Genomic DNA, 25,068 nt, shown 5'->3' with positions numbered 1-25,068 from the left:
TAATTGTTCATCCAACTTGAAAACCCATGTCTAGAGTTGGGTGGGTGGCAGTGCCCACCACCAAGACCCCAAGGGCAGGGGAGGTGAGCAGGTGGGGACGACAGGCTTGGTGTAGGGGATGGAGTGGCATGTGTAGGAGGCAGCTGGCTCAGGAGAGAGCTGGTCTGAGGACAGAAATGTCTGGCATTTCCTTCAGTTAGCCCAGACAATGACTGACAATGACCTCCATCAGGGCAGAGCGGGAAGGCAAACCCTGGGGATTCTTCCCAGTACCACCTGCTCCCTGCTCCCCTTCCCCTCCTGGGTGCGTAAGGATTGGCTCCCTCTCTCCTGCTGCCATCTGGAGCCGGTAGCCTGGCTGTCACTCCCTTTGCCCTCCTGAGCCAAAAGCAGGCAGGTGGCCTGCCTTAACTTTCCTGCACTTTGGACAGCCACAACCACTTAGGGGAAGGGCAGGGGGCCCCAATGCCAGAAAAGAGAATGGGTAGGGCGATCCTGGGGGTTGTGAAGAGCAAGCCTGCCCCCACAGCCCTCAGATCAAGGCTGAGTGGGTGATGGAGGCCAGGTGAAGCAGGACCAGGACACCAAGGGTCGGTTATGTAGACAGTCCTGTAGTGGCCCAAAGGGGAGAACAACTGCCTCATTTCAGGTAAAGCTGAAGGCTTCTCAGAGACCATCCAGTCCAATGCCCTCACTTGTAGACGAGGAAGGAGGCACCTGTAGGGCGGGGATTGGCCCAGGGTGATGCAGGCAGTCAGGTCAGAGTGGGCTTAGGCCCTAGGTCCCCTGACTCCCAATCTGGTTCCCTTGCCACTGCATTTTGGGGGTGGGGGTGGGGGAAAGGAACTCTGTCTGAACTTACCTGTTAGCACAAATGAAAAGAGACACATATTCCTATCTGCTCCTTTGGCTAACTTTAAGCTCTTTAAACCTCTCCTATGATCCAGAGATGAATACGTTAATGCTTTAACTCTGACTGGAAGATGTATGAGGAGGGGGGCCAGAGTGCTTGGGGGAGCTTACCAGGTCATACTCCTCGGGGTCTGCTGCCATGCCTCGCATCCCGTAGCGGTGGGCGTCCTTGGATAAGCGGTTGGCAAATTCCTCAGCGGTCCCCGTCTGGGAGCCATAGAACACGATGATGTTCCTCCCCTACAGAAGGCCAGACACAAGCTTAGTGAGGAGCCCAAGGAACCACAGGCTTCACCAGAGGCTCCAGTGGATAGCACTAGGGGTAGGTCAGGCAGGCAGGGCCCTCTCAAGGGCATCCTCTTTTCTTCCAGGCTTCAAGTTCTTTCTAAAGCACTGCTGGGACTAGCATCTTACTGCACAGCCAGCTGGAGTCCTCAAGATAATCTTACACATGCAGCTGTTCAAGATGACACTTTTGACATGTTTTTTAATAATGAGAAAAAAACACAACGTAATGTTAAGTAAAAAGAGAAGGTAACCAAAGCATATGTTTCCTGTATAGTACAACTCACCAAAATAAAGAAGAAAATAAAAAAGACAGTAAACACAAAATCGACAAAAAATAAGGAAATGAAAAGACAATTCATGAACAAAAATAGCACAGAAAATTAAGCAGAACAGAGAAACTCTCAACACCACAGGGGAAAAAGCATAACAAAATGACAGCAGTAAATTCATATCTATCGATAATCACATTGACTGTAAATGGATTAAATGTACCACTCAAGAGACAGAGAATGGCAGAACAGATAAAAAAACATGACCCATCAATATACTGCCTACAGGAGAGACACGTTAGACACAAAGACATAAAGAGGCTAAAAACCAAAGGATGGAAAAAAATATACCAAGCACACAGTAACCAAAAAAGAGCAGGAGTGGCAGTATTAATCTCTGATAAAATAGACTTTAAATCAAACTTCATCATAAAAGACAAGAAAGGACATTATATAATGATTAAGGGCTGAATCCACCAAGAGGACATAACCATAACAAATATCTATGCACCCAATGACAGCTCTCCAAAATACATAAGACAGACCCTAACAGAAATGAAAAGAGAAACAGACAGCAGTTCTACAATAATAGTAGGAGGCCTTAACCCTCCACTTTTGATGATGGACGGAACAACTTGAAAGAAACGCAACAAAGATACAGAAGATCTAAACAGCAGAATCAACCAACCTGACCTCACAGATATATACAACAGCACTCTACCTAACAACAGCACAGTACACATTCTTCTCCAGCAACATGGATCATCTCTAGAACAGACCAAATTTTAGGCCACAAAGCGGGTCTCATAAATTCAAAAATATCAAAGTAATACAAAGCATCTCTCAAATCAAAACATTACAATGAAATTAGAAATGAGTAACAGGAAGAACAAGGAAAAAAAATCAAATATTTGTAAACTGAACAATGCCATGCTGAAAAACCACTGAGTAACAGAAGAAATTAAAAATGGAATTTAAAAATTCTTAGAATCAAATGAGAATGAAAATAAAATACACTAAAACCTTTGAGACACAGCAAAAGCAGTGCTCAGAGGCTAACTGAGAGAAATAAATGCACACATCAAAAACAAAGGGCCAAAAACAATACCTTAATCTTACAACTCAAACACATAGAAAAGGAGGAACAAGAAGCCCAGAGCCACCAGAAGAAAAGAAATAATAAAGATTAGAGCAGAAATAAAGGAAACAGAAAACAAAAACAACTGAAACAATCAATAAGACTAGAACCTGGTTCTTTGAAAGATCAATAAAATCACCATCCACTGGCCAAACTGACAAAGAAAAAAAGGATAAGATGCAAATAACCCAAATAAAAAATGAAATGGGTGACATCACAACAGAACCAACTGAAATAAAATGGATCATAACAGAATACTGTAAAAAATTATAATCCAACAAATTTGAAAACCTAGAGGAAATGGACAAATTCCTAACACACTACCTACCTAAACTAACACAAACTGAGGTAGAAAATCTGAACAGACCCATAACAAAAGCAGAGATTAAAGAGATAATAAACAAACAAAAAAAAACTCCCAACGAAAAAAAGTTCTGGTCTGTAGGGCTTCAGTGGAGAATTCTACCAAACATTCAAAGAGCTCACACCAATATTACTCAAACTATTTTACAGCACTGAAAAGAAGGAATATTCCTGAATTCATTCTACGAAGCCAGCATAACCCTGATATCAAAGCCAGGCACAGACACCACTAAAAAAGAAAATTAGAGACCAATATCCCTCATGAACATTGACGCAAAAATTCTCAACAAAATTCTAGCCAAGAGGATACAAAAGCATATCAAAAAAATAATACATCATAACCAAGTGGGATTCATACCAGGTATGCAAGGATGGTTCAACATTAGAAAATCAATCAACATAATCACCACAGAAATAAAACAAAGGAAAAGAATCACACAATCGTCTCAACTGAAATCAGAAAAGGCATTCGATAAAGTCCAACACACATTCCTGATAAAAACTCTCACCAAAATTGGAATAGAAGGGAAATTCCTCAACATAATTAAGGGCATATACACAAAACCAACAGCCAACATTATTCTCAGTGGAGAAAGACTGAAAGCATTCCCCCTGACAACGGGAACCAGACAAGGATACCCTTTATCACCACTCTTATTCAACACTGTACTGAAGTCCTAGCTAGAGCAATAAGACAAGAAAGGGAAATAAAGGGCATCCAAATTGGTAAGGAAGAAGTAAAACCATCCCTGTTTGCAGACAATGAACCTATACATAGAAAATCCCATAGGATCCACAAGAAAGCTACTGGAACTAATAGAAGGATTCAGCAAAGTGACAGGGTACAAGATCAACATGCAAAAATCAGTTGGATTCCTCTACACTAACAAAGTGAACTCTGAAAAGGAAATCACAAAAACAATACCATTTACAATAGCCTCCCAAAACATAAAATACTTAAGAATAAACTAACTAGGGATGTAGATGTAAAAGACCTATACAAAGAAAACTACAAAACACTACTGCAAGAAACCAAAAAAGACCTTCATAAATGGAAAAAAATACCATGCTCATGGATGACTTAACATTGTGAAAATGTCAATACTACCTGAAACAATCTGTGTGGATACAATGCAATTCTGATTCAAATTCCAGCAACATTAACAAGATGGAAAAACTAATCACCAACTTTATACGGAAGGGAAAGAGCCCCTAGATAAGTAAAACGTTACTGAAAAAGACGAACAAAGTAGGAGGCCTCATACTACCTGATCTCAGAAACTACTATACAGCTACAGTAGTCAAAAGAGCCTGGTACTGGTACAATGACAAACACATAGACCAATGGAGCAGAATTGAGAACCCAGAAATAAATCCACTCACCTATGGAGCCCTGGTGGCACAGTGGTTAAGAGCTCAGCTGCTAACCAAAAGGTCAGCAGTTCAAATCCACCAGTCACTCCTTGGAAACCCTATGGGGCAGTTCTACTCTGTCCTATAGAGTTGCTATGAGTCAGAACCGACTCCACGGCACCTAACAACAATAGACACCTAATCTTCGACAAAGGGTCAAAGTCCATTAAATGGGGAAGAGATAAGTCTCTTCAACAAATGCAGCTGGCAAAATTGGATATCCACTTGCAGAAAAATGAAACAGGATCCATACCTCACCCTATACACAAAAACTAACTCAAAATGGATCAAAGACCTAAATGTAAAACCTAAAACTATAAGGATCATGAAAGAAAACATAGGGATAATGCTAGGGGCCCTAATTTATGGCATAAATAAACCTGAATCCATACAATGGCATATTGTTTAGCCATATAACATGGCTGACCCTTGAAAACATGCTCAGTGAAAAGGCCAGCCTCAAAGGATCACATATTGTATGAGTCCAGTTACCTGAAATACCAAGAATAAGCAACTCTAAAGCAGGTTCAAAGCCTTGCTCTAAAGAGACAAAAAGCAGATTAATGGTTGCCTAGGACTGAGGGAAGGTGCCTTGGTGGCGCGGTGTAAACTGCTCGGCTATGAACCGAAAGGTTGGTGCTTCAAACCCACCAGCCACTCCGCAGGAAAGAGGGGGCAGTCTGCTTCCCTAAGATTGATAGCCTTGGAAACCCTATGGGGAGGTTCTACTCTCTCCTATAGGGTTGCTACGAGTTGGAAATCAACTTGATGGCAGTGGGTTCGGTTTTTTTTGGTTTTTGGACTGGGGGAGGTGTGGCAGTGTGTGTTGACTGCTAAGGGGGTACAAGTTTCCCTTTTGGGGTGATGAAAATGTTCTAAAACTGTGGTGATGGCTGCACATGAACCTACTAAAAACCTTTTGAGCTGTGCACTTTAAATGGGTGAACTGTATAGTCAGTGAGTTAGAGGTCAATAAAGATGGTACCCAAAATAAAGATATACGTGAAATCAGAGCCAGGAAAACTCTGAAAGATAAGAGCAATGGGAGGCAGCAGGGCAGTGCCTAGCACTACTAGATATTAAACCAAATTATACAACTTCAGTAATTAAAATATATGATAGTATATATAAGCAGACAGCTAGATCATAGAACTAAAATAGAATATGGAAATAGACTCAAATATATATATGCGTGTACTTTTCAGGATAAAGACGGCATTTCAGACCAATAAGGAAAAGACAGACTCTATTACAGGGTATTTAGACACTGCGTAAAAAAATGAGAGTTGGAGCCATATCTCACACCTTACACCAGGATAACTGCCCAATAGATCAAATTTTAAATTCCAAAAATAAACCAAAAAAGTACTAGAAGAAAATATGGAAGAATTCCTTTGTATCTTTTGGGTGGTCTTTTGAAAGGTCTTTCAAACTATGATCCAAAGTCCAGAAGCCATAAAAAGAAAAAGAAAGTTAACGATTCAACTTTTACATGCAAAAACAAAAACACTATAAGCCAAGTCAAAAGATAAACCATTAACTGGGAAAAATATTTTCAGCTCATATCACAGACAAGGGATTAATCTCCCTAATGATTTTAAGGTATTATTTGAGAAAGATCAATCCCAACAGAAAAATGGGCAAAGTATCTGAATAGAGAATTTACAAAAAAGGAAAAAAATAAATAAATGCCATTTAACATATGAAAATCTGCTTAACCTCGTTTATAAGAAAAACGCAAACTAAACCTACATTGAGATATCATTTTTTAACCTAGAAAACTGGCAAAAATCCAAACGTTTGATAAACTGTTGGCAAGGCTGTGGTGAAACAGGCTTTCTCACACATTGCTAATCCGAGTGTGCCCTGGTGTAACCCCTAGGAAGAGCAATTTGGAAGCCTCCATCACAATTACAAATGCATATACCATTTAATCCAACAATTCCACTTCTGGGATTTTTTTTTTTTTTTTAATACAGACATACTTGCAAATGTGCAAACTGATCCACATATTCATGACAGCATTATTTCTAAGAGCAAAAGATTAGAAATATCCCAAGTGCCCACTGACAGACCAATAAAAAAAATCCAAACCCGTTGCCGTTGAGTCAATTCTGACTCATAGCAACTCTACAGGACAGGGTAGAACTGCCCCATAGGGTTTTCAAGGGCTGCCTGGTGAATTCAAACTGCCAGCCTTTTGGTTAGCAACTGTAGCTCTTAACCACGACGCCACCAGGGTTTCCCCCATTGATAGAGCAGTGTTAAAATAAATCCATAGCCATATAGCTAGACAGTGGGATTTATGAAGCTATAATAAAGAATGAGGAAGGTATCTTCATATGGATATGCAAGTGTCTCCAAAATATTAAGTTAAAAAAAAAGCAAGGTATGTATAACAGTGTATATAATATGCCACCTTTGGCGTCTTTTTTAAAAAGAGTGTAAAATAAGAATCTGTATTTGTTTCTATTTCTATGTGTGTAAAGAAGCTCTAGAAGGATACATAAAATGCTAAGAGCAATTACTGTACAGGAGAACTGGGTCGTGGGTGACAACGATATGAGGAAGGCTTTTCATGGAATAGTTTGTTTTGGCTTTTAACCATGTGAATGTAGTACCTACTCATAAAACTAAATAATTAAAAACAAACAGAGATAAAACTGTAGCTGTGCAATGACCACAGCTATGTGAGATTTACATCTGCTGGTGGACAGAGCCTGGAATGGAAGGGAAGAAAAGGGACAACATCATGAGTTAGAGGGAGGGTCTATTCCTATAATGTGGTTTGTTCAAGAAGGAAACATTCAAAAAGCAAAGCAAACCTTCCCAGCAACAGCAAAGCAGCTTTGGGCTTTGGTTAGCCAAGGATGCACACACAAGGGGGCCAGCCCCAACTCAGTTCCCACCGCCTTCTCCCAGCCAGGAGAACTCCCCTGTCCAGTGAAGCTGGCCTTCTGTGACAGGATGCAACTACCAGGGCCAAGACACACTGAGAAGAGCACAAACACAGAGCACACTCACCGTTTTCTTCATCTTTTCCACGAAGCTGCTCTCTGTGACTGAGGAGGTCCTGAAACACACGAGTTCAATGGGCATGAGATGCAGGTGTCGTGGCAGCATATCGAGGGACGTTCCAGCTTGCCCCGTGCCACTCCCCAGTACCTAAGCCAGCAGCTGGCCTCTGGTCCAGTATCAGGGCTGCAAGAGGCAGGACCAGGGCTCCTAGGCCCCCTGCCAGCAGCTTCTGAGCCTCTTACAACACCAACACCTTGCAAGGCAAATACCTGCCTGCCCCCAGATAGATACAAACCTGTTTGCCTCAAACAAAGAAGAGTCAAAAGTCTTCACTAGTCCTTCCCGCACCATCCACAGCCAATGAGGCACCACAGCCTCGTCTCACCTCTGCCTTTAACCTCATCCTCCTCCAGTCCCCGCCTCGCAGAGCAACCAGGAGTCTCCCAAATACAAACAGACCATGCGGCCACCCTGCTCTACTCTAAAACTTTCAATGGCTGCTGTGACCCTTCAGAGTCTGTCCCCCGCCTCTCCTGCTATGCCCCTCCACAAACCATACTCAGATGCACTGACTTACATCCCACTCCCTAAATGACAACCAAGGAGCCCTGGTGATGCAGTGGTTAAAGCACTCAGCTGCTAACTGAAAGGTCAGCAGTTCAAACCCGCCATCCGTTCCATGGGAGAAAGATGTGGCAGTTTTGCTTCTGTAAAGATTACAGCCTTGGAAACTCTATGGGGCAGTTCTACTCTGTCCTGTAGGGTCACTATGAGTCAGAATCAACTCGATGGCAACAGGTTTTAACAGGTAAACGATAAACCTTGGGATTCTGTTCATGCCATTGCCTCTACCCAGAGCATTCATACTCCACCCTCCTCTCATACTCCACCCTCCTCACATGCTCCACCCTCAAGGCCCAGTTCAGATATCAGCTCTCCTTCTCCTGCACTGGGGCCAAATGTAATCGTTCCCTTCTCTGTGTCCCTGGGCACTTTGTATAGCCATGAACTGGATCTATCCCCCACAAAGGGCCAGCACCACTGCCTGGCATATAACAGTCCTCAGGATCTGTCTGGGACTGGCCTGTCTACTCACTCTCCACTCCCTAACTGCCAGCTTCTTGCCTCCTCCCTCCCTACTTCCTGTCCTTTTTCTTCTCTCTGGCCCTTGCCCAAGGCCTGCAGCACCATCTGAAGAAGCCCACTGAGCCTTGTCTGAGCCTCACCTGGGACTCTGAGGTTAAAAATCCTGGTCTAGGACAGCAAGGTGGGAAAATTTTTACCGTTCTTCAGATGGTAAGTCTTCAGGATGTTTGAATTATGGCCAGTCTGAATCAAGTGACAAGCCTGCACATTAAAATACATTTGCTTCCATTTAAACATGATGAAAGGCAAGCCACAGCAGGGGAGAAGATATCTGCAACATACGTATATCTGACAAAGGACGCGTACTGAGGATGTAAGAAATTCCTACAAACCCGTCAGAAAAAGAGATAATCCCAACAGAAAAACTGTCAACAGACTTGAACCGGCACTTTCTAAAGAGAGTATCTACATAGCCAATACACATATGGAGAGGTACTCAACATTATTAGTTAAATTAAAACCACAAAGAGCTTATTGTTAGAATATTAGAACAGCTAAAATGAGGAGGACTGACAACATCATATTATCAGTGAAGATGAGAAGCAACAAGAATCCCATATGCTGTTGGTGGGAATGTGACAGGACCCAACTACTCTGGGAAACTGTTTGGCAGCATCTTCTAAAACAGAACTTGAGCTTACCCTGTAACCCAGCTTTTGACTCCTTGGCTGTACACCTAACAGAACGCATACATACCTGTACACCAAAAGACAGAATGTTCACAGCAGCATTAGACACAATAGGCCAAACAGGAAATAACCATAATGTCTATCAGCAGTAGAATGAATAACTGTGCTATATTCCTACAATGGAACATTGTCCACTGTAGCAACAAAAAAGAATGAATTATTACTACATACGAATGAATCTCACAAACATGATACTGAGTGAAAGAAGCCAGACAGACAAGAGTCCATACTGTATGATTCCATTATATAAAGTTCAAAAACAGGCAAAGCTAACCTATGGGGACAGAAGTCAGGACAGTGGTTACCCTTCAGGGGAGAAGGGACAAGAAGGGGACTTCTGGGGTCCTGGCATGATCTGCTTTTTGATCTGGATGGTGATTACACGTACCTGTTCACACTTTGAGAATCACTGATCTGTACACTTACAATGTACATATGCACTTTTCTACAGATATTGTATATAAATACAAAGTTTAAACTCTCTCTCTATATACATATATGTATGTGTGTGTGTATATATACATATATCTCAAAAGCCACTTTCTCTCACTTTCAAGACTCTCAGCCAGGTCTGGGGGGCACCAAGGTGGCAGGGATGAGCTGAGCTCTGGTGTCAGGCAGACTGGGTGTGAATTCACAACCAGCTGTTCCTCAACTAGAAAATGGGAATAACAAATCCCACTTTAGAGGTTTTTGCAAGGGTCAAATGAAGTAAAAAATGTATCACGGGCCCAGGAGAGCATGTCCTTCACAACTGGCGGCTGTTTCTATTGCACTGGGAAGAGCCACAGTCCCTTACTCGGCCACCTCACTGCCAGACCAAAGCCATATCACAGGATTCAGGGGCTCTGGGTGGTCAGAGAGATGCCACAGAGTCCTCAAACAAGAGCTGTGGTACAGAGGAACAATGGGGGCTGTGTGCACGTTAAGTGCTAAGTATTCCCAATCTTTTTTGGAAATTAGCTGATGACTGGCCTCCTCTGCACTCATGTCATTTATTAGGGTTTCTTTTCACAGAGTGGTCAAGGTGATTCCAATTTCCAATTAAACAAGTCCAGCAAGGATATGTGTTTTTCAGGAAACATGGATGGGCCATGGATGGGATCAAAGCAGGGTAGAAAGGGACTCAATGAGGTTTCAATGAGGTGTGAGGGGCCCCAAAGAGAGCTGCTGGGTTGGAGTGGGCTGGGGCTGGCCTTTGTCTATCCTCTTCCCCATCAGGGCTCTAGAGGCCCTCTGGAGCCCACAGGCCTCCCTGCCTCCTTCAGTCTGCCAGCCCAGGGGCCACACGCTCATGATGGCAGCCCACAACCACACGAACAGCCAGGAAGGCTTGCCCAGGTCCCACGATCAGGATGAGCATGCTCTTGGAGACAGGCAAATTCATGGCTGAGGGTGTAGAAGATTACACAAGGTCAACATCACAGTGGACCGTTTGAAAATTCATGTCCAAAATTTCTGGATGGTAAACAAACAAGGTTTTGTAGTCAGAATATATTTCTAGCGTACAAAGCTAATAGTGAAAATTATAAGAGGGTGTGGCTACTGTAGTCTCCATCAATTAGCTCTGTATATTATTTTGTTTTCAAACTATTCTAAATCATTTAATTCTCGATTTGCTACAAATGGATTTAGCGATTGCGCAACTCGAATACGATCAATAAACATGAAAACAGTTCAATTCACAGAGACTGTTTGCTGTCATACTTAAACCGAAGACATGGTTTTGGCTTAACTCATGAACTGCAAACACAAATTAATGAAGAACGTCAGTACTGAAAAGCTGTTTTGCAATACATGGTTGCTGCCATTATAACAATCACTGAATGTGGACTATCTTTTAGAAGAAGAAATGAAGAGTCTGGGTCTCCACAAAATGGAAATTTTGGGGGTTTACTTGAACCTGTTGCTTAGTTTGATCCACTTCTCAAAATATGGTAATACAAGAAAGGGCAACCCATCGTATATGTCTAAAACAACGTGTGAAGAATTAATAAATTTTATAAGTGATAAAGTTTGATCAATTATTTCAGTGAAATAAGTGTAGCTTGATATTTCAGTTTGTTTGTAGATTCCACTCCTGCTCTTTCTCATACAGATTAGCTAAGTATTGTTTGAAGATACATATCTCCAGCAGATGGAAAACCTGTAGAGTGACTGATCACATTTACTAGCTTAAAAAGTCATATTGGTGAAAAAATGCAGATCAAGTACTTCACTATTTATGTGAAGTTTGCAAAATTGATTTTTCTAAGTGCAGAGGCCAGTCCTATGACAATGCTGCCAATATATCAGGGCGTTATAAAGGCATGCAACAGAAAATTAGAACGTAATGAATATGCCATTTTCATACCAAGTGCTGCACATTCACTTAATCTTGTAGGATGTAGCACAGTAGGCTGTTTGTCTGGAAGCAGATGATTTCTTTTTTTCCTACTGTTCAGTTATTTCATATTTTTCCCACCTCTATTCACTGATGGGCAGTTCTTAAAACATATTTAGGCAATGATCAAGTATTAAAATGTCTTTCTAATACACGTTGGGAAGCACATGCTATAGCAACAAGTGCAATCCTGGAATCATACACTCAGATTCTAGATTCCTTAGAAAATATTGCTGAAGACTAGGCACAAAAAAGAGATACAAAAAGAGAAGCTGAAAACATCGCCAACAGAATTCAAACACTAGAGTGTATTTACATTCGTTATGTGATGATGCCCGGCATTCAATCCGTGGCGCTTTGTCAGCTTCTTGGGCAGTCAGTCCCGAGTCCTCTGCCCAGCATAAGGTAGGCAGAGTTAGACTGATAAGGCCTTTGGGGGGGTTCCCATGCCCACCTTTGAGAGGGCCTGATACCAGCTAAAAAGCCAACTCCTGTCTTTTCTCAAAGAACAAATGTTCCCATAGAAACTATGTCTTGAAGAAGGTGGATTTGAAGACTTGCTGAAGGACGGGATAAGAGGCAAACCCTGCTGCCCCATGAGTGCCAGGCTGCTCTTCCTTACACAGGCAATGCATGTCAGCCTGTGTAGGGCAGGCATTGTGCCAGGCACTGAGGGAATAAGACTACAAAGAGGCAACGTATGCCTTCAAACAGCCTAGCATCAAGTTGGGGAAGGTTAGGCTCCGTGGAACATCACAGTGGGACGGGAGGGGCTATCCATTAGGAGGAAAGATTTGGGTTCAAATCCTGACTCTACCACCGAAAAGACCTGTGACCGGACAAGCCATGCCCCTCTCTGGGCTCAGATCTCTCTTATTTAAAACCCCGCATCTCGACTTTTGCAGCCTCTTTCGATGCCTTCCACGGCACCTGGAACTTTGCTAACATTCCACGAAAGAAAGTTTTCTCTGAAAGAATGAAGCTGTTTTGATTACTCTGTGATTTCAAAGACACCCAGTGGCCCAGGTGGCACAAGTCAAGACCAAATGGATGAATCAGACGGTATGCGCCACAGGAGCTCAAAAGGAGCAGGCGTTTATGGCGGAAGAAAATGAGACTGATAGGGTTAACTGTGCTGGCAGAATAAAAGAGCTGTTAAAAGACTGCCACCTAGAAGCTGGGTAAACAGGAGCTATATCCTGTCAACATAAACTAAGGTTAGAACAACCTGTGAATTACTACTTCCTCCTTAATGTGTTTCTAGTCCCTTTTCCCGTCTTACAGGCTCCCCATGTGCAGAAGAACAAGGTGTAACCACTGTTTTGACCCACCAAAGAGGGTGAAGTAATACAGAAGATCAGTGCACTGCACCATATCCCATATCTCATAATAAATGATGCCGAGAGCTGCCTAGGGGACTCTGTCTTGAATATCAGCAGGTTCCATCTTGGATTCCAGATGCACGCACAACCTAATTAGTATGCACTACCATTCCAAGGAGTACCTGACCCTTCGAAGAAACCCACTGAATGTTCATTGCTCTACTGTCCCCACCAAACCCATATAAGCCCCAGCCTTGCTTCTCTTTGCGATCCAGTCTTTTGGAGAGGCATGAGCCCTGATTGACTCCTTTTACTTGTCACAAGTAAAATAAACCTGTTAGAGCTGAACCCAAAAACTGTCTCTTCTGTGTATTCTTACAAGAGAAAGATAAGGACCCATTGAGTCTGGAGGGCCCCCATGCCCTTGGCAGTACAAAACCAGGGAAGACTTCTCGCTTCTGAGACAGAAAATGGCTCCTAAGAGAGAAAGCCACAGAAACCAGGTTACCTAAGGGCTTCTGGATAAAGATCATGCCGGAGGCAGGCTCAGCTTTGGCAGCCCAGAAGGGTGAGTGGGGAGGAGGGCCTTGGTCTGGCCTCCTGCCCCATCTGCACAAAGCAGGAACTCCAGGCTGGCTGGTTCTGGGAGAGGAGGGGAGCCCTCAGGCAGGCCTGGCTGGAACACCACAGGATGGACAAGGTGTGCGAAGGCTGCTTTCAAAAGCGTGAGCACTTCTGAAGGCCCAGCATTGGTCTCCTCCTTAGCTTCCGCCCCAGAAGAAAAGGATGAACTTTCCCACCCCGCCCCTTCAGCTCCAGAGATGATGTCCAAAGGGCCTGGGCAGGCAGCAGTCCATGGGGGGAAAGGGAAACCCAAGGAGACTGAGGAAGACCCTGTGCCTCTAAGTCACTGTCCCAACACAATACTATCTCTTTATGTTCCTGCTGGTTAGACCTGGCCTGCCTGGGGAGCAGCTAAGACACTCCCTCCCCACCCCCAAAGCCCTGCTGCTAAGCTCAGAGAAGCAAAGCTCACCTGGTCAGCCAGAGCAAGTTCACACCTCCCAGGTGCTCTGAACTGGCTTCACCTCATCTTAGAGCTTCAGACCCGATCTTTCACAGGTGAAGGAGTCAGTGACTAGGGCCTCGCTACTTTCCAGTCCAAATCCCTTCTTTCAGAACCCACCTTGCCGTTCCTCTGCAGCCTGCAAACCCATGAGCAACGGGGACCCCAGTGCCCATGCTCAGCCATGCCTCCCCCCCCCCACTGGAGACGCTTTGGGGAACTAACCCGAGGAACATCCCCAACTCTGCCGGTCAACTTTACACAGCACTCTCTTCCACATCTCCAGTGTGTCCCTGCCCAGGAAGAAGTTCCATCCACACTCAAGGAGTGCCAGGTGTCCCCTTGCCCAAGGGCCATCAACACAATCTGCCACTAGTGATGTTGTCTGGAACTGACCTTCTCACGGTGGGCTCCTCCTGCGGAGATGAGTATGTGCACCCCATGGTTTCTCACTCCCAACTTCAGGACTTAAGGGGAAAAAAAGGCTACAGCTCTTGCCTGGAAACCAGTGGACAGCCTGGGGGTAGGAAGTCCTGCTCCGTCATCCGTTACTCAGTTCTTGTGGGGAAGAGGCAGATTGGGCTTCTGAACTCAGAAAGTGCTCCTTGACAACCTCACGTCCTCTCGAACTCTCCTCTGAGCCCCTGGCTGCATCCGTCCCCACAAGCCTGAGAACACTGCAACATCTGGCAGTTCCAGCGGGGAGGAATCAAGACTCAAGAGTGAAACCTCCCACGATCCCCTGCGGTTTGGGCCTGCACCCCTCCTCCTTCTATATGGACCAAGGGAAGGAGAAAACCTTTCCAACTCTGGCTCGGGTCTCCTTGGCAACTGTTTATATCAGAGCCCTTCTCCCCACACTCTCCCCCTTTCCCATTAAAAAAAAAAAAAAGGGAAGTCATGTCGGCTGAATACAGCTCTTCTAGACACTAAAATGCAGTTGTGCAGGTTGCTATGGCAGGGCTGTTTCTGCATAAAGGAAGCCCTCATTGATCCTGCCGCCAGAGCGCCTCAGGATCACATTAAATTAGATCTGGTTCCTATCTTCCTCCGCACAAAAACACTGTGATCCAACAGAGCCAGAGACACTGGCTGCAGCATGGCAGCCCTATCTAGCCCTGTCCACTTGTAAGCTCACTGTGTGCCATCAAACAAACGTATCTTACACTCTCATCATGCACAAGGGGAATGCTCCCAACATTCCATTTGCTGCTGAGATGTCTTGCCTTCAGGAGCATCCCTTGAAAGACTCCAAAGCACAAAAAGTTAATGAGAAAGCCTAAGTATCCGTGCAGAGAAGCAGCTGGCCCAAGCCTGGAGTCCAGAGACCACAGAGCCTGGAATGGAACACAACAGTTTCCAATTAGGGCTCTGAACTTCTAAATTGGGAGCAGGAGTCTCTCTGGTTTAGGCTTTGCAAGTCAACTGCAGTCTACCATGTGGGGAAAATGAAAGGGAGGGTGTGCAAAAGTACTGAGTCATCTGGACAAGGATGAACCAAAATGCCCTGGGTGTGATTCATTTTGTTTCCAGTACCAAGCAACACTGAGAAGGATTTCTGAAAACTGCAGCTCAAATCAACCTTTCTGCACAGCGGAATTAATTTCTTCTGGGACTGTCCCCTGCCATTGGCAACACAGGAGAAAGTTGCTTTTGAACAGCTCCTTCTAGAGCCTAGCGTCTAGCGGCCAAGTTCTCCAGTCCCAGGGTAACAGGCACCCAAGGTCAGAGAGAGAGGATAAGAGCAGAGGCACAGCTATGCAATGGCAGGCAAAGCTGCAGGGAGGGACGAACTGCAGCGGGATGGAGTCTGCTCCAGGACCCTCTAACAAAGGAAGATGCCTCCCATTCAGCTGTGCACCATTTTTTCATGCTTTCAGTCACACAGCCTTGTGGCAGAAGGTGAATGGTCTTAAAGACCTGCCCTTGGTGGAAATAAGAGTGGTTCACTGGAAGCTAAATAAGAAACAATGTAGACACAACAGCCCTGCCATCATGTGCAACCAGAAGGGAAAAGGGAATGGGGGTGAGGGAGGATAATGACAAGAGGCAAGAGGGGAGGGGTATGATAAGAGTGAAAGTAGAGGCGTAGGGAAGTGAAACCTTGGGTTGAAATCCTCGTTCTAGCACCTACTAGCTATGCAATATTGAGCAAGTTGCTCTACCTTTCCTTGAATTAGCTTTGCCATTGTTGAATGGGATAAGATCACCCCTTCAATGGGCTGTTGAAGATCAAAGGATTATGCAAACAAAGCGTTAGCATAGAATTCTTCCTCCAGACTTTGAAACCTGTGTTATTGGTGCCCTGCTCCCATCCTTTCATCCTCCCACTGTAACTCACATCAATTCCTGCTGGGTCAGTGCCAACAGGCTCCTGGCAGATCTTCTTGCTCCTAGACCAGCTCCCTCCAACCCAACCCTCATACTGTTCTTCAAGGACCACTCTCAGGACCCTGCCCTGATACACAGTCCTTCACTAGCTCCCTGTTAGTTTCAGACAAAATCTCCACCCTGAGGAAGGCCCCTGAGGCACTCCAAGGTCCAACCCCTGGCCTCCTCTCTCCAGTCTCAGCTCCCATCTTTCCCCGAATGACTTGGAGACCTATACCCTGGCTCTACCAAGACACACCTTTCCCAGAGCAGGCCCTGCTTTCTTTTGCCTCTGAGCTTTTGCACACATAGCAGCTCCTTCCATTGAAGTCCTCCCTCAGCTTCCTACTCAGTCTCCCAGACTCAGTTCAGGGGCACCTCATCCCTGACATACCCCTGGGGGGTCCCCTCGTCTTCATTTCCACCACCCTGGGCTGTTAGTGCACTCATCACTTCGTACCATGCTCATTTCCCCCAACTGCATGGGAGTCTCTTGAGGACATTCGGCTTTACTTTTCTCTGTGTCCCAACGCCTGGCACCTGGAAATGCACCTGCCAGCATCAAGTGCCCTGATGATGCCCAGTGAGGTCAAGAGGGCAACTGATGCTCAGCTCTGTACCGCTTTTCCTAGATGGGTAACGTCTGCCATTTCAGGCACTGACCAGAATGGCAAAAAACAATCCCAATCTCACCAGGAAACAGGGATGGAAGAAAGGGCTGGTGACATTCCCCTCAGGAGTCAGGTGGCAGCAGAAAGCCCAGTCCTGTGCTTGCAGAGTGTGTAAGTATCCTGAGCCAATTTTCACGGCTGGTTGGTGGGGGGCTTCAGGTACTGTCCACTCTCCACATCCACAGAGGCCTTCTCAAGTGTTTTTCTCTTTGAAAAAATTGATTTGTGTTTCTATTTTCCTGTCTGGAGAAGCCAAGGACCTCTCTATAGAGGAAGTGACCTTGAACTGGATGTTGCAATAGCCATAGCTCACTTTCCATCTCTTGGCATTTAGAGATAAAAACAGACGTAAATGACGACCTGCAGCCTTGACACCTGGCTTCGCTGTCCAGAGTGAGCCCACAAATAAAAGGCCACTTAGGAAATGTGGGCCAGATTCTCTCTTTTTTTTTTTTTCCCAAAAGAAGCTATAAATTTGAATGTTCATGTGAAATTGTCAGCCTTTTAATGTTCTAATTAAAAAAAAAAAATTTAAACAAAAACCTGTGTAAGCCAAACACAGCCAGTGGGCCACAGTCTTCCCTACAGACAGTCATACATACAGATCTAGCATTGATCAATTTATTAATAATGTTGTTATGCACCAATGAGTCGGTTTTGACTCATAGAGGCCCTACGTACAACAGAACGAAATACTGCCTGGTCTTGTGCCATCCTCACAATTGTTGTTATGCTTGAGCCCATTGTTACAGCTACTATGTCAATCCATGTGGTTGAGGGTCTTTCTCTTTTTCACTGACCCTCTACTTTACCAAGCATGATGTCCTTCTCCGGGGACTGATCCCTCCTGACAACACGTCCACAGTATATAAGACGTAGTCTCACCATCTTTGGCTGAACGGTGAACCTCGGGAGTGACTTCATTATTGAGCTATATATAAGGGTGTCGGGGGGCCATACTCTCGGGGTTTCTCTAGTCTCTGTCAGGCCAGTAAGTCTGGTCTTTTTTTGTGTTAGAATTTTGTTCATTTTTCTCCAGCTCTGTCCGGGACCCTCTGCTGTGATCCCTGTCAGAGCAGCCAGTGGTGGTAGCCGGGCACCATCTAGTTGTACTGGACTCAGTCTGGTGGAGGCCGTGGTAGTTGTGGTCCATTAGTCCTTTGGACTGATCTTTCCCTTGTATCTTGTTTTCTTCATTCTCCCTTGCTCCCGAAGGGGTGAGACCAGTGGAGTACCTTAGATGGCTGCTCACAGGCTTTTAAGACCCCAGACGCTACTCACCAAGGTAGAATGTAGAACATTTTGTTTATAAACTGTGTTATGCCAGTTGAGCTAGATGTTGCCCGAGAAAAAAATACATTCTGACACCAACACTAAGCAGGTACTACAGCCATGAGCTGTACTGGATGACTTCATAAATATCACTTCACTTAATACTCAGAAGAGTCCCGTAAGATAGGCATTATTACCTCCATTTAGCAGATGAGGAAACTGAGGCAGAGTGAAGTTAAAGCTCTTGCCCAGGATTTGCACAGCACTGGAGTATAAGCCTGATGAGTACAAGGATTTCATCTATTTTAGTCACTGCTGTATCCACAAACCCTAGAAAAAAGTCTAGGACACAGTAGGGCTTCAGTTAACATTTCGCTGCGTGAATGGGTGATGAACATAAGATCGAACCCAGGTTTTTAAAAAATTTAAGTTAGTGCCCTGTCAATGGTAGAGAAGACTATTCTGTGAATATCTGCTTTAACATTTAAAGGATATTAACTTTTCTAGGAGAGAAAGCTGTTACCCAAATTGGACTAGGGAATGAAAGTGACTTGATGGCAACCTGAGTGCTTCACCCTGCCCAGCCTGGGGAATGAGCAGGGCACCCATGCTATATACCCGAGACCTGCCCCTTGCCAAGCCCAGGGAGCACCCCAGGGCAGGGCTGTGCCCCTAGAGCTCTCAGCACAAGACTTGGCCTGGCAGATCCTCACTCACACCTGACTGAGGCTTCTGGAGTCTGATACTGGGGTAGAACACAGCCAAGAGTAAACATGAGAAAATGATTCTGGCTGCAGAAGTCTAAAGTCTTGAGAATGATTTTCACACGTGGCTTATGGAATTCAATCTTAGGGAGACAGTGGTATAGGGCAATGCTTACCAAAATTGGTCACATCTTCACAATAAATTTTTCATGTCTACATACCATCTGTATTATTATTTTCTTGGTGTTTTTCTTCAATGGTCTTAGACTATGTGATTCTATGCAAAAAGCACTGCTATGATCCCCTCTGTTTATAAAATGGAAAGATCACGGGGCTCAGAGTAAAATAAAAATGGTTCCAGCTCTGTCTAGCTCTGCCATTTCCTGGCTGATGACCTTGGCCAGCTCCTATAACGCCTCTGACCCTCACGTTCTTTATCTGTAAAATGGTGTTTTCTACTTTGAATGGTTGCTGTGAAGATCAAATAACAAAAAAGTACCTTGCAAATTCTAAAATGCTGTGTACGCGTAAGAGATTATTAAGGTAGATCTGAAGCATAGTCTACCAGTAAGGCAAAACCCAAGACTCAACCCAAAAGGCTGCACGAAATCTTGCTGCTCTCTCAGCGAGCGCACTCCTGCCTGAGGCCCAGGTACAGGAACGCTGCTTTGAAGGATGTGAGAGGTGCTCTAGAATGTGGAGAAAGAAAAGCGACAAAGGGGCTACCGAGCAGTGTCACTTACGCTGGTTGGATTTTGGTGAACACAGGGACTTCATCTTTTCTCTTTCTAAACATGAACCAGTAGCTTAGGAGACCCACAATGAGTGAAAATAGAATTACGTCCATCATGCTGAAAAGAGACATTTCTTCAGTCACTGCCTCAGACACAGTGGCGCTGGTATCTACGTTGGAGTCCCCCATGTTGCTCATGAACCTGTTAGGAGAGAGAAAAAACATCATCATTAGGGAGGAGCAGGGTCCATCCCATTGGTCAGTGAGGCCTGTTGGGGAACTCACCAAAAAGCTTCTAGGTGGGCCTCATGCCCAAGTGCTGCAGAAAACAGACCGAGCACTGTGGGCAGGAGGTGTGGGCATGCTCAGCCAGGTCCGGTCAAGAGTCAGCTGCAGCCTTGCATGGGAGCTAAAACAGCAAATGGCTCCGGTGGCGTCAGCTTCAGCCCAGGGTATGCCTTGGATACAGGCTAAGGCTAGAGCTAGGAATGGATCCACTGCAACTGAGCAAATGGAAGCCCCAGACTTCTGGCACCATCAAACATTCTCTAGTCCCACATGGACACAGTGGACAGGTTGGTTCCATACGAGAGAGGGGGCTACTTTGCAGCAAACCCTTTCCCCAACTGTGAAGTGAAGCGTTAACTCAGCAGGCCTGGATTGCCCCAAACCCTGCATATTCCATAGATCTTCAGGACTGGCCCCTGGAATACCCTACCTGATAAGAGTATCTTTGTGTACTTGAGACCTTGGGCCATGCCAGATAATTTATGCTAACAACGTGATTTATGGTGAAATGCTTGTTTTTGTTCATCTAGGGTTCTGGTCACACTGTATCAGTTTGACCTCTGGGGGGCTGGAAATTGAGTAGCTAAGGTCAGTCACAAGGATGCTTCATGCCATTGGACTGACCCCCAGTAAAATCCCTGGACACCAAAGCTTGGGTGAGTTTCCCTGGTTGGCAACACTTCGTATGTGTTGTCACTCATCATTGCTGGGAGAATTAAGCACTGTTTATACCTCCTCTGGGAGAGGACAATCAGAAGCTCATGCCTAGTTTCTCCTAGACTCTGCCTCTACACCGTTTTCCTTTGCTTATTTATATCTGTATCCTTCTGCTGTAATAAACCATAACTGTGAATGTAACAGCTTTTCTGAGTTCTGTGAGTCTTTCTAGCGAACCACTGAACTTGAGGGTGGTCTTGGGGATCCCCAACATGTCAACCTAGTTCCCCTGAAGGATGATCAACTGATCCTTCCACTATTGAAATCTTCCAGGTAGACAGATCTGATATGAGTGAACAAAGGCCAGAGTGACAGTACCTGAAACCTCAGTAGTTTACTTCTGCCCCTTATCAGCAAGGCTGGGCTCAGCTTCAGAATCTGAATCATCTCATTTTGTAATCAGTGCTATTTTCAAGTGGGGCCACTTTTACCAGAATCACGGCTCACTCAGTGAGGAATGCCTTAGTCATATCTTAGCAAAGTGAAATTGCTTCATATGACTTCTGTTAGCTGTCACTGCCTTCAGGAAACCACAGAGCTGACCCTGAGCAGGTAGAGCACCCTAACATCAGAGGACTCTGGGCATTGTCCCACCATCCTGTAACCTACTGGGAACAGGCCACTCAGAACAGGCCCTCAAGCTTGGTTCTGGGACTTGTTTTCTCATTGCTTGGAGGTGTTCTTCTAATGGGTGACATCCTGAGATAATCTCAGTTTATCCAACATTAAAAAGCAAATTTAACTCCAGTGTCCACAGAGAATACTATTCATATTTAAGTATTAGCTTATAAACACATTTAGTATTTAGTCAATGTTGGTCATGCCTTTCTATCTAGCCCTATCACAGTTGTCTGTCAAGCCCATAAACCTCTGTCAAGCTCCCACAAAACCATGGACAGAGAGGCATTTAGGACCTGCTTTGATGACTTCTGGAAGGACCTGTTCCACAGAACCATGACAGAACAGGCATTCTGAGTCTGACTGGAACCAGCTGGGTGTTTTTGTCAGAACGTTAGACACTGCCTGGCAATCAGACCTGGGGTCTCAGTAGAACGGAGAATGTTCTAGTAGCTTTGACTCTGAAGTGTAAAACAATTTCTGACAGAAAAGGACTGCAAAGTGCAGTAGAAAGGACCCCAGAGATCATTTTATCCAAGCCCTGGCCCTAAAAATGGAGAATCTAAGGCCCCAAGGGAGTAAGTAGCTCAACCAAGGTAAAGGTTAATGAGAGGCAAAGGGCCGTGTTCACCACCCATCTAAGTAGAAGAGTTAGTTGTACACGTGTCTCTCTCTCGTGCTCTGCTGTGAGCTCCATGAGGGAAAAGAACAGTGTTTGATTAATCAAATAATTTCATAAATATGAATCGGCACAAAGCTGATTCCTATGAGGCAGACGTCAAATATATCCCAGATTTCCAATTTCTCCAAGCTGCTGTGCCAGTCCATCTCCGACACCAGCCATTCCATGTCCCGTCAGCACTCTTCCCTCTCCCATTTGGGTTCAGCAATTCACTGCAACACCTCACAGAACTCACAAACTGTGCTTACAGTTAAATGGTTTATTAAGGAAGTGATAAGCTACAACTCAGAATCTGGATCCACTTGGAGGTAACAGGCTGCAGCTTGGGATTAGGATCAGGAAGCATGTAGGAAAGGTCTGGAAGGATCCCCCAAAACAGGAGTACCTGCCACCCTTCAGTGCGGAACAGCTTTCTCAGCTTCTCTCGGCCATGCAAGCAAGCAGGCCCTTCTCTCAGCTCTGCACGCCCCCTCTGGGCCATGCAGGCTCCCTCTCCGCTGTGCTAGCAGGCCCCCCTCTCAACTGTGCTAACCTCCTCTTGGCCGTGCATACTGCACACCCCCTCTCCGCTGTGCAGGGCTCCTCTCAGCCGTACACACCCCCTCTCAACTGTGCAGGCCTCTCTGCCTTCAGCTTTCCCACTGTCGGCCTCTCTACTGCTAACTGGCCCCTTCTCACAGCCAGTGTGACAGCTTGCTCAACTCTCTTAGCTGCTTTCCTGGCAGCAGCTTTCTGCCGTCACCAATGACTCTGTAGCAGGTCCCCTTCCAGGCCTTTCGCTCTCTTCGATGTTACAGTCTTTGACCCATTTTACAGCTCTTTTAGAAGGTTCCTCACCTCCTCTCTCTGCTTCTTCTTTCTTCTCTCCTTGCTTCTAAAAACCTCTGTAGGGTTGGCTGCTTATATAAGCAAACTCCTGGTCAATTTCAAGGCATGGCCCTCCCAGCAAGACTACAAACTGAGCAATCTTCTTGATGGATTGCAAGTCACTCAATTTGCATAGTAAATCGACCAATCCCTGCAGGGTGTGTAAAACAGACCAATCACAGGGCTGACCACAGCCCAGGGCCAAACAAAAAGTTGTTTACAGCTTACCCAGGAAATGTCAACCAACCTGGACAAAAGTAACAAACCCTCTAGGGTAAAAAAACAACCTGGGAGCCCCTCCTCCAAGTTGCTTCTTCAAAGGACTAGGGCAAACATAGCTCCTCTGGGCTTAGGGGGAAAATCTCTTAAGTTGTTTTTTCCCAAGAACCGAGGCAAAAGGCCACATAAAAGAACTCGTTTCACCACACTCATGCACCTCTGTATCTGGCACATGGTGGGGAAGGTAGGGCTGGCACGCTGGCAAGAAGAAAGTCCACCTTGTTAAGTTCATTAACATGAGGATATGCAGCAACGTGCTTGTAGGCTGAAGCCATGAACAGACTGTTAAGTCATTTAAGTCATTATTTTCACACTGAAGCAAACATAAATACCCACTCATCTCTCCGATCTCATCCTTAGCTACCCTCCAGTTTGCATCTCTATATTCCTGCCCCAGAGCCTTCGTGTGCTCCTGGAATGCCCTGCGCTAGTTACTCCTACTCATTCTTCAGACCTCAGCTCAACTGTCATTTTTATGCACCACACTCTCCTGGCTTGGCACGTACTCTAGTGCTCAATAACTATTCACGGAGTGAATGGAATAAATATATTATGACACACAGAAAGTAAAATTTCTATGATCAATAAAAGAAGACATGAAGATTCAGAAGAAATTTTATGCTTGTAATATGTCTATTTGGCAATCGTCTAGGACAGAAGTTCCCAAACTGTCTTGGTTCATAGAGCCCTTGGTATCTCAGTAATTGTCTATGGTATCCTTAGGCCAAAAGAAATATCTAACAGTTTATTTATAAAGTAGTTAGGCCCAAATGCCCACTGGAAACCCAGCTTTGCAAAGACACAAAGTCATCAAAAGGGATGTAGCATGATTCAGTGTTGAAACTGCGAATCACCTCAAGCTAGAAATTCACATGGAGTTTGACATGTGTTGATTTTCAACTTTCCCTGCCTTTGAATATGAGTTTGCTGCAGTGTACCGAGGCACCCAGGCACGGTATGGGAACTAAGACCCACAATATAAAATCACTCTCCTCTGCTGTTTGAAGCACTTTGATAAAAAATTGTGGACGTCCTTCCTGATGGCTGGAAGCTCCTCTTCTCCATTTCAGGTCGTGGCAAAGTTGACCACCAGTCAGTCTGTCTGGGGTCCCCGCAAGGCACTCCAAGGACACTTTAGGAATCCTGAGCAATCGTTCTGTCCTGGAAGGGTCTTTAATCTGAGTCATTTATTCTTCCCACCTTCAGTGGAGAGGAGGAACATATGACAACGCACAGTTCACTGGGACACATGCAACATTTACCAGCAACAGGGGAAAAAAGAGGAAATACCAAAACAGTAACTTCTGGACTAGAGCACGCCCTTGCCACAGCCCTGTCACCAGCCGGCTGGGATCTTGGGCAAAACTCTCACCATCAGTAGGCTCTGATCCCATCTATAAAATTAGGCACAGAAGAAGAGGTATGCCAAATGACCCCTAAGTCTATCCACCCTACTCCCTTGTCCTGAACAGAGCAAATCAGATTTGCTCTTTTATTACAAGTTAGGACTCCACATAAGAGTTTTCATTTTTATAAAACACCACATACAGAACAGAGTGAAAACTATATATGTATAGTTTGACAACTATTCTTCCTGAATTGCAACAGCTGGCCAGTCCCCACTGATGTGGGGGGGGGGGGTAAGGGGGAAGCAGGGTAAGGGAGGTGGGGAGGGCGGAGGGAGGTATCTGAGTCTGTAGGCAGCCCAGCACACCTGCAGAGCAGGACAGACAAACTACTGCCACTCAGAGCCAGGAGGAACTTAACCAGCTTCTGAAAGGAAGAATGGAAAGGTCCTTTCTCCACTGACTGCTTACAACATTGGAGCATAAGGTCATTCTCCAGAAAGTCTCTGCAGCT

At 45.1% G+C, this 25,068-nt stretch overlaps 1 protein-coding gene across 1 annotated transcript in view; it reads right to left on the bottom strand.

The window, feature by feature from the left end:
• Positions 1 to 24,816, bottom strand: part of LOC101344901 (NADPH--cytochrome P450 reductase) — a 32,679-nt gene extending 7,863 nt beyond the window's left edge. Inside the window, exons 1-3 of the mRNA XM_004385937.2 lie at positions 19,768 to 24,816; positions 7,408 to 7,456; positions 1,024 to 1,152 (exon numbers count right to left, since the gene is read on the bottom strand). Of these exons, the coding sequence (XP_004385994.2) occupies positions 1,024 to 1,152; positions 7,408 to 7,456; positions 19,768 to 19,988 (399 nt within the window). The 5' untranslated portion in view covers positions 19,989 to 24,816. The remainder of the gene's footprint in view (positions 1 to 1,023; positions 1,153 to 7,407; positions 7,457 to 19,767) is intronic.
• Positions 24,817 to 25,068: the final 252 nt, after the last annotated feature.

This window comes from Trichechus manatus, unplaced genomic scaffold (genome assembly GCF_000243295.1).
Source record: "Trichechus manatus latirostris isolate Lorelei unplaced genomic scaffold, TriManLat1.0 scaffold00151, whole genome shotgun sequence".
NCBI lineage: Eukaryota > Metazoa > Chordata > Mammalia > Sirenia > Trichechidae > Trichechus > Trichechus manatus.
Note: the sequence above shows the minus strand (reverse complement) of the source record. Positions and strands in the feature narration are given on the sequence as shown.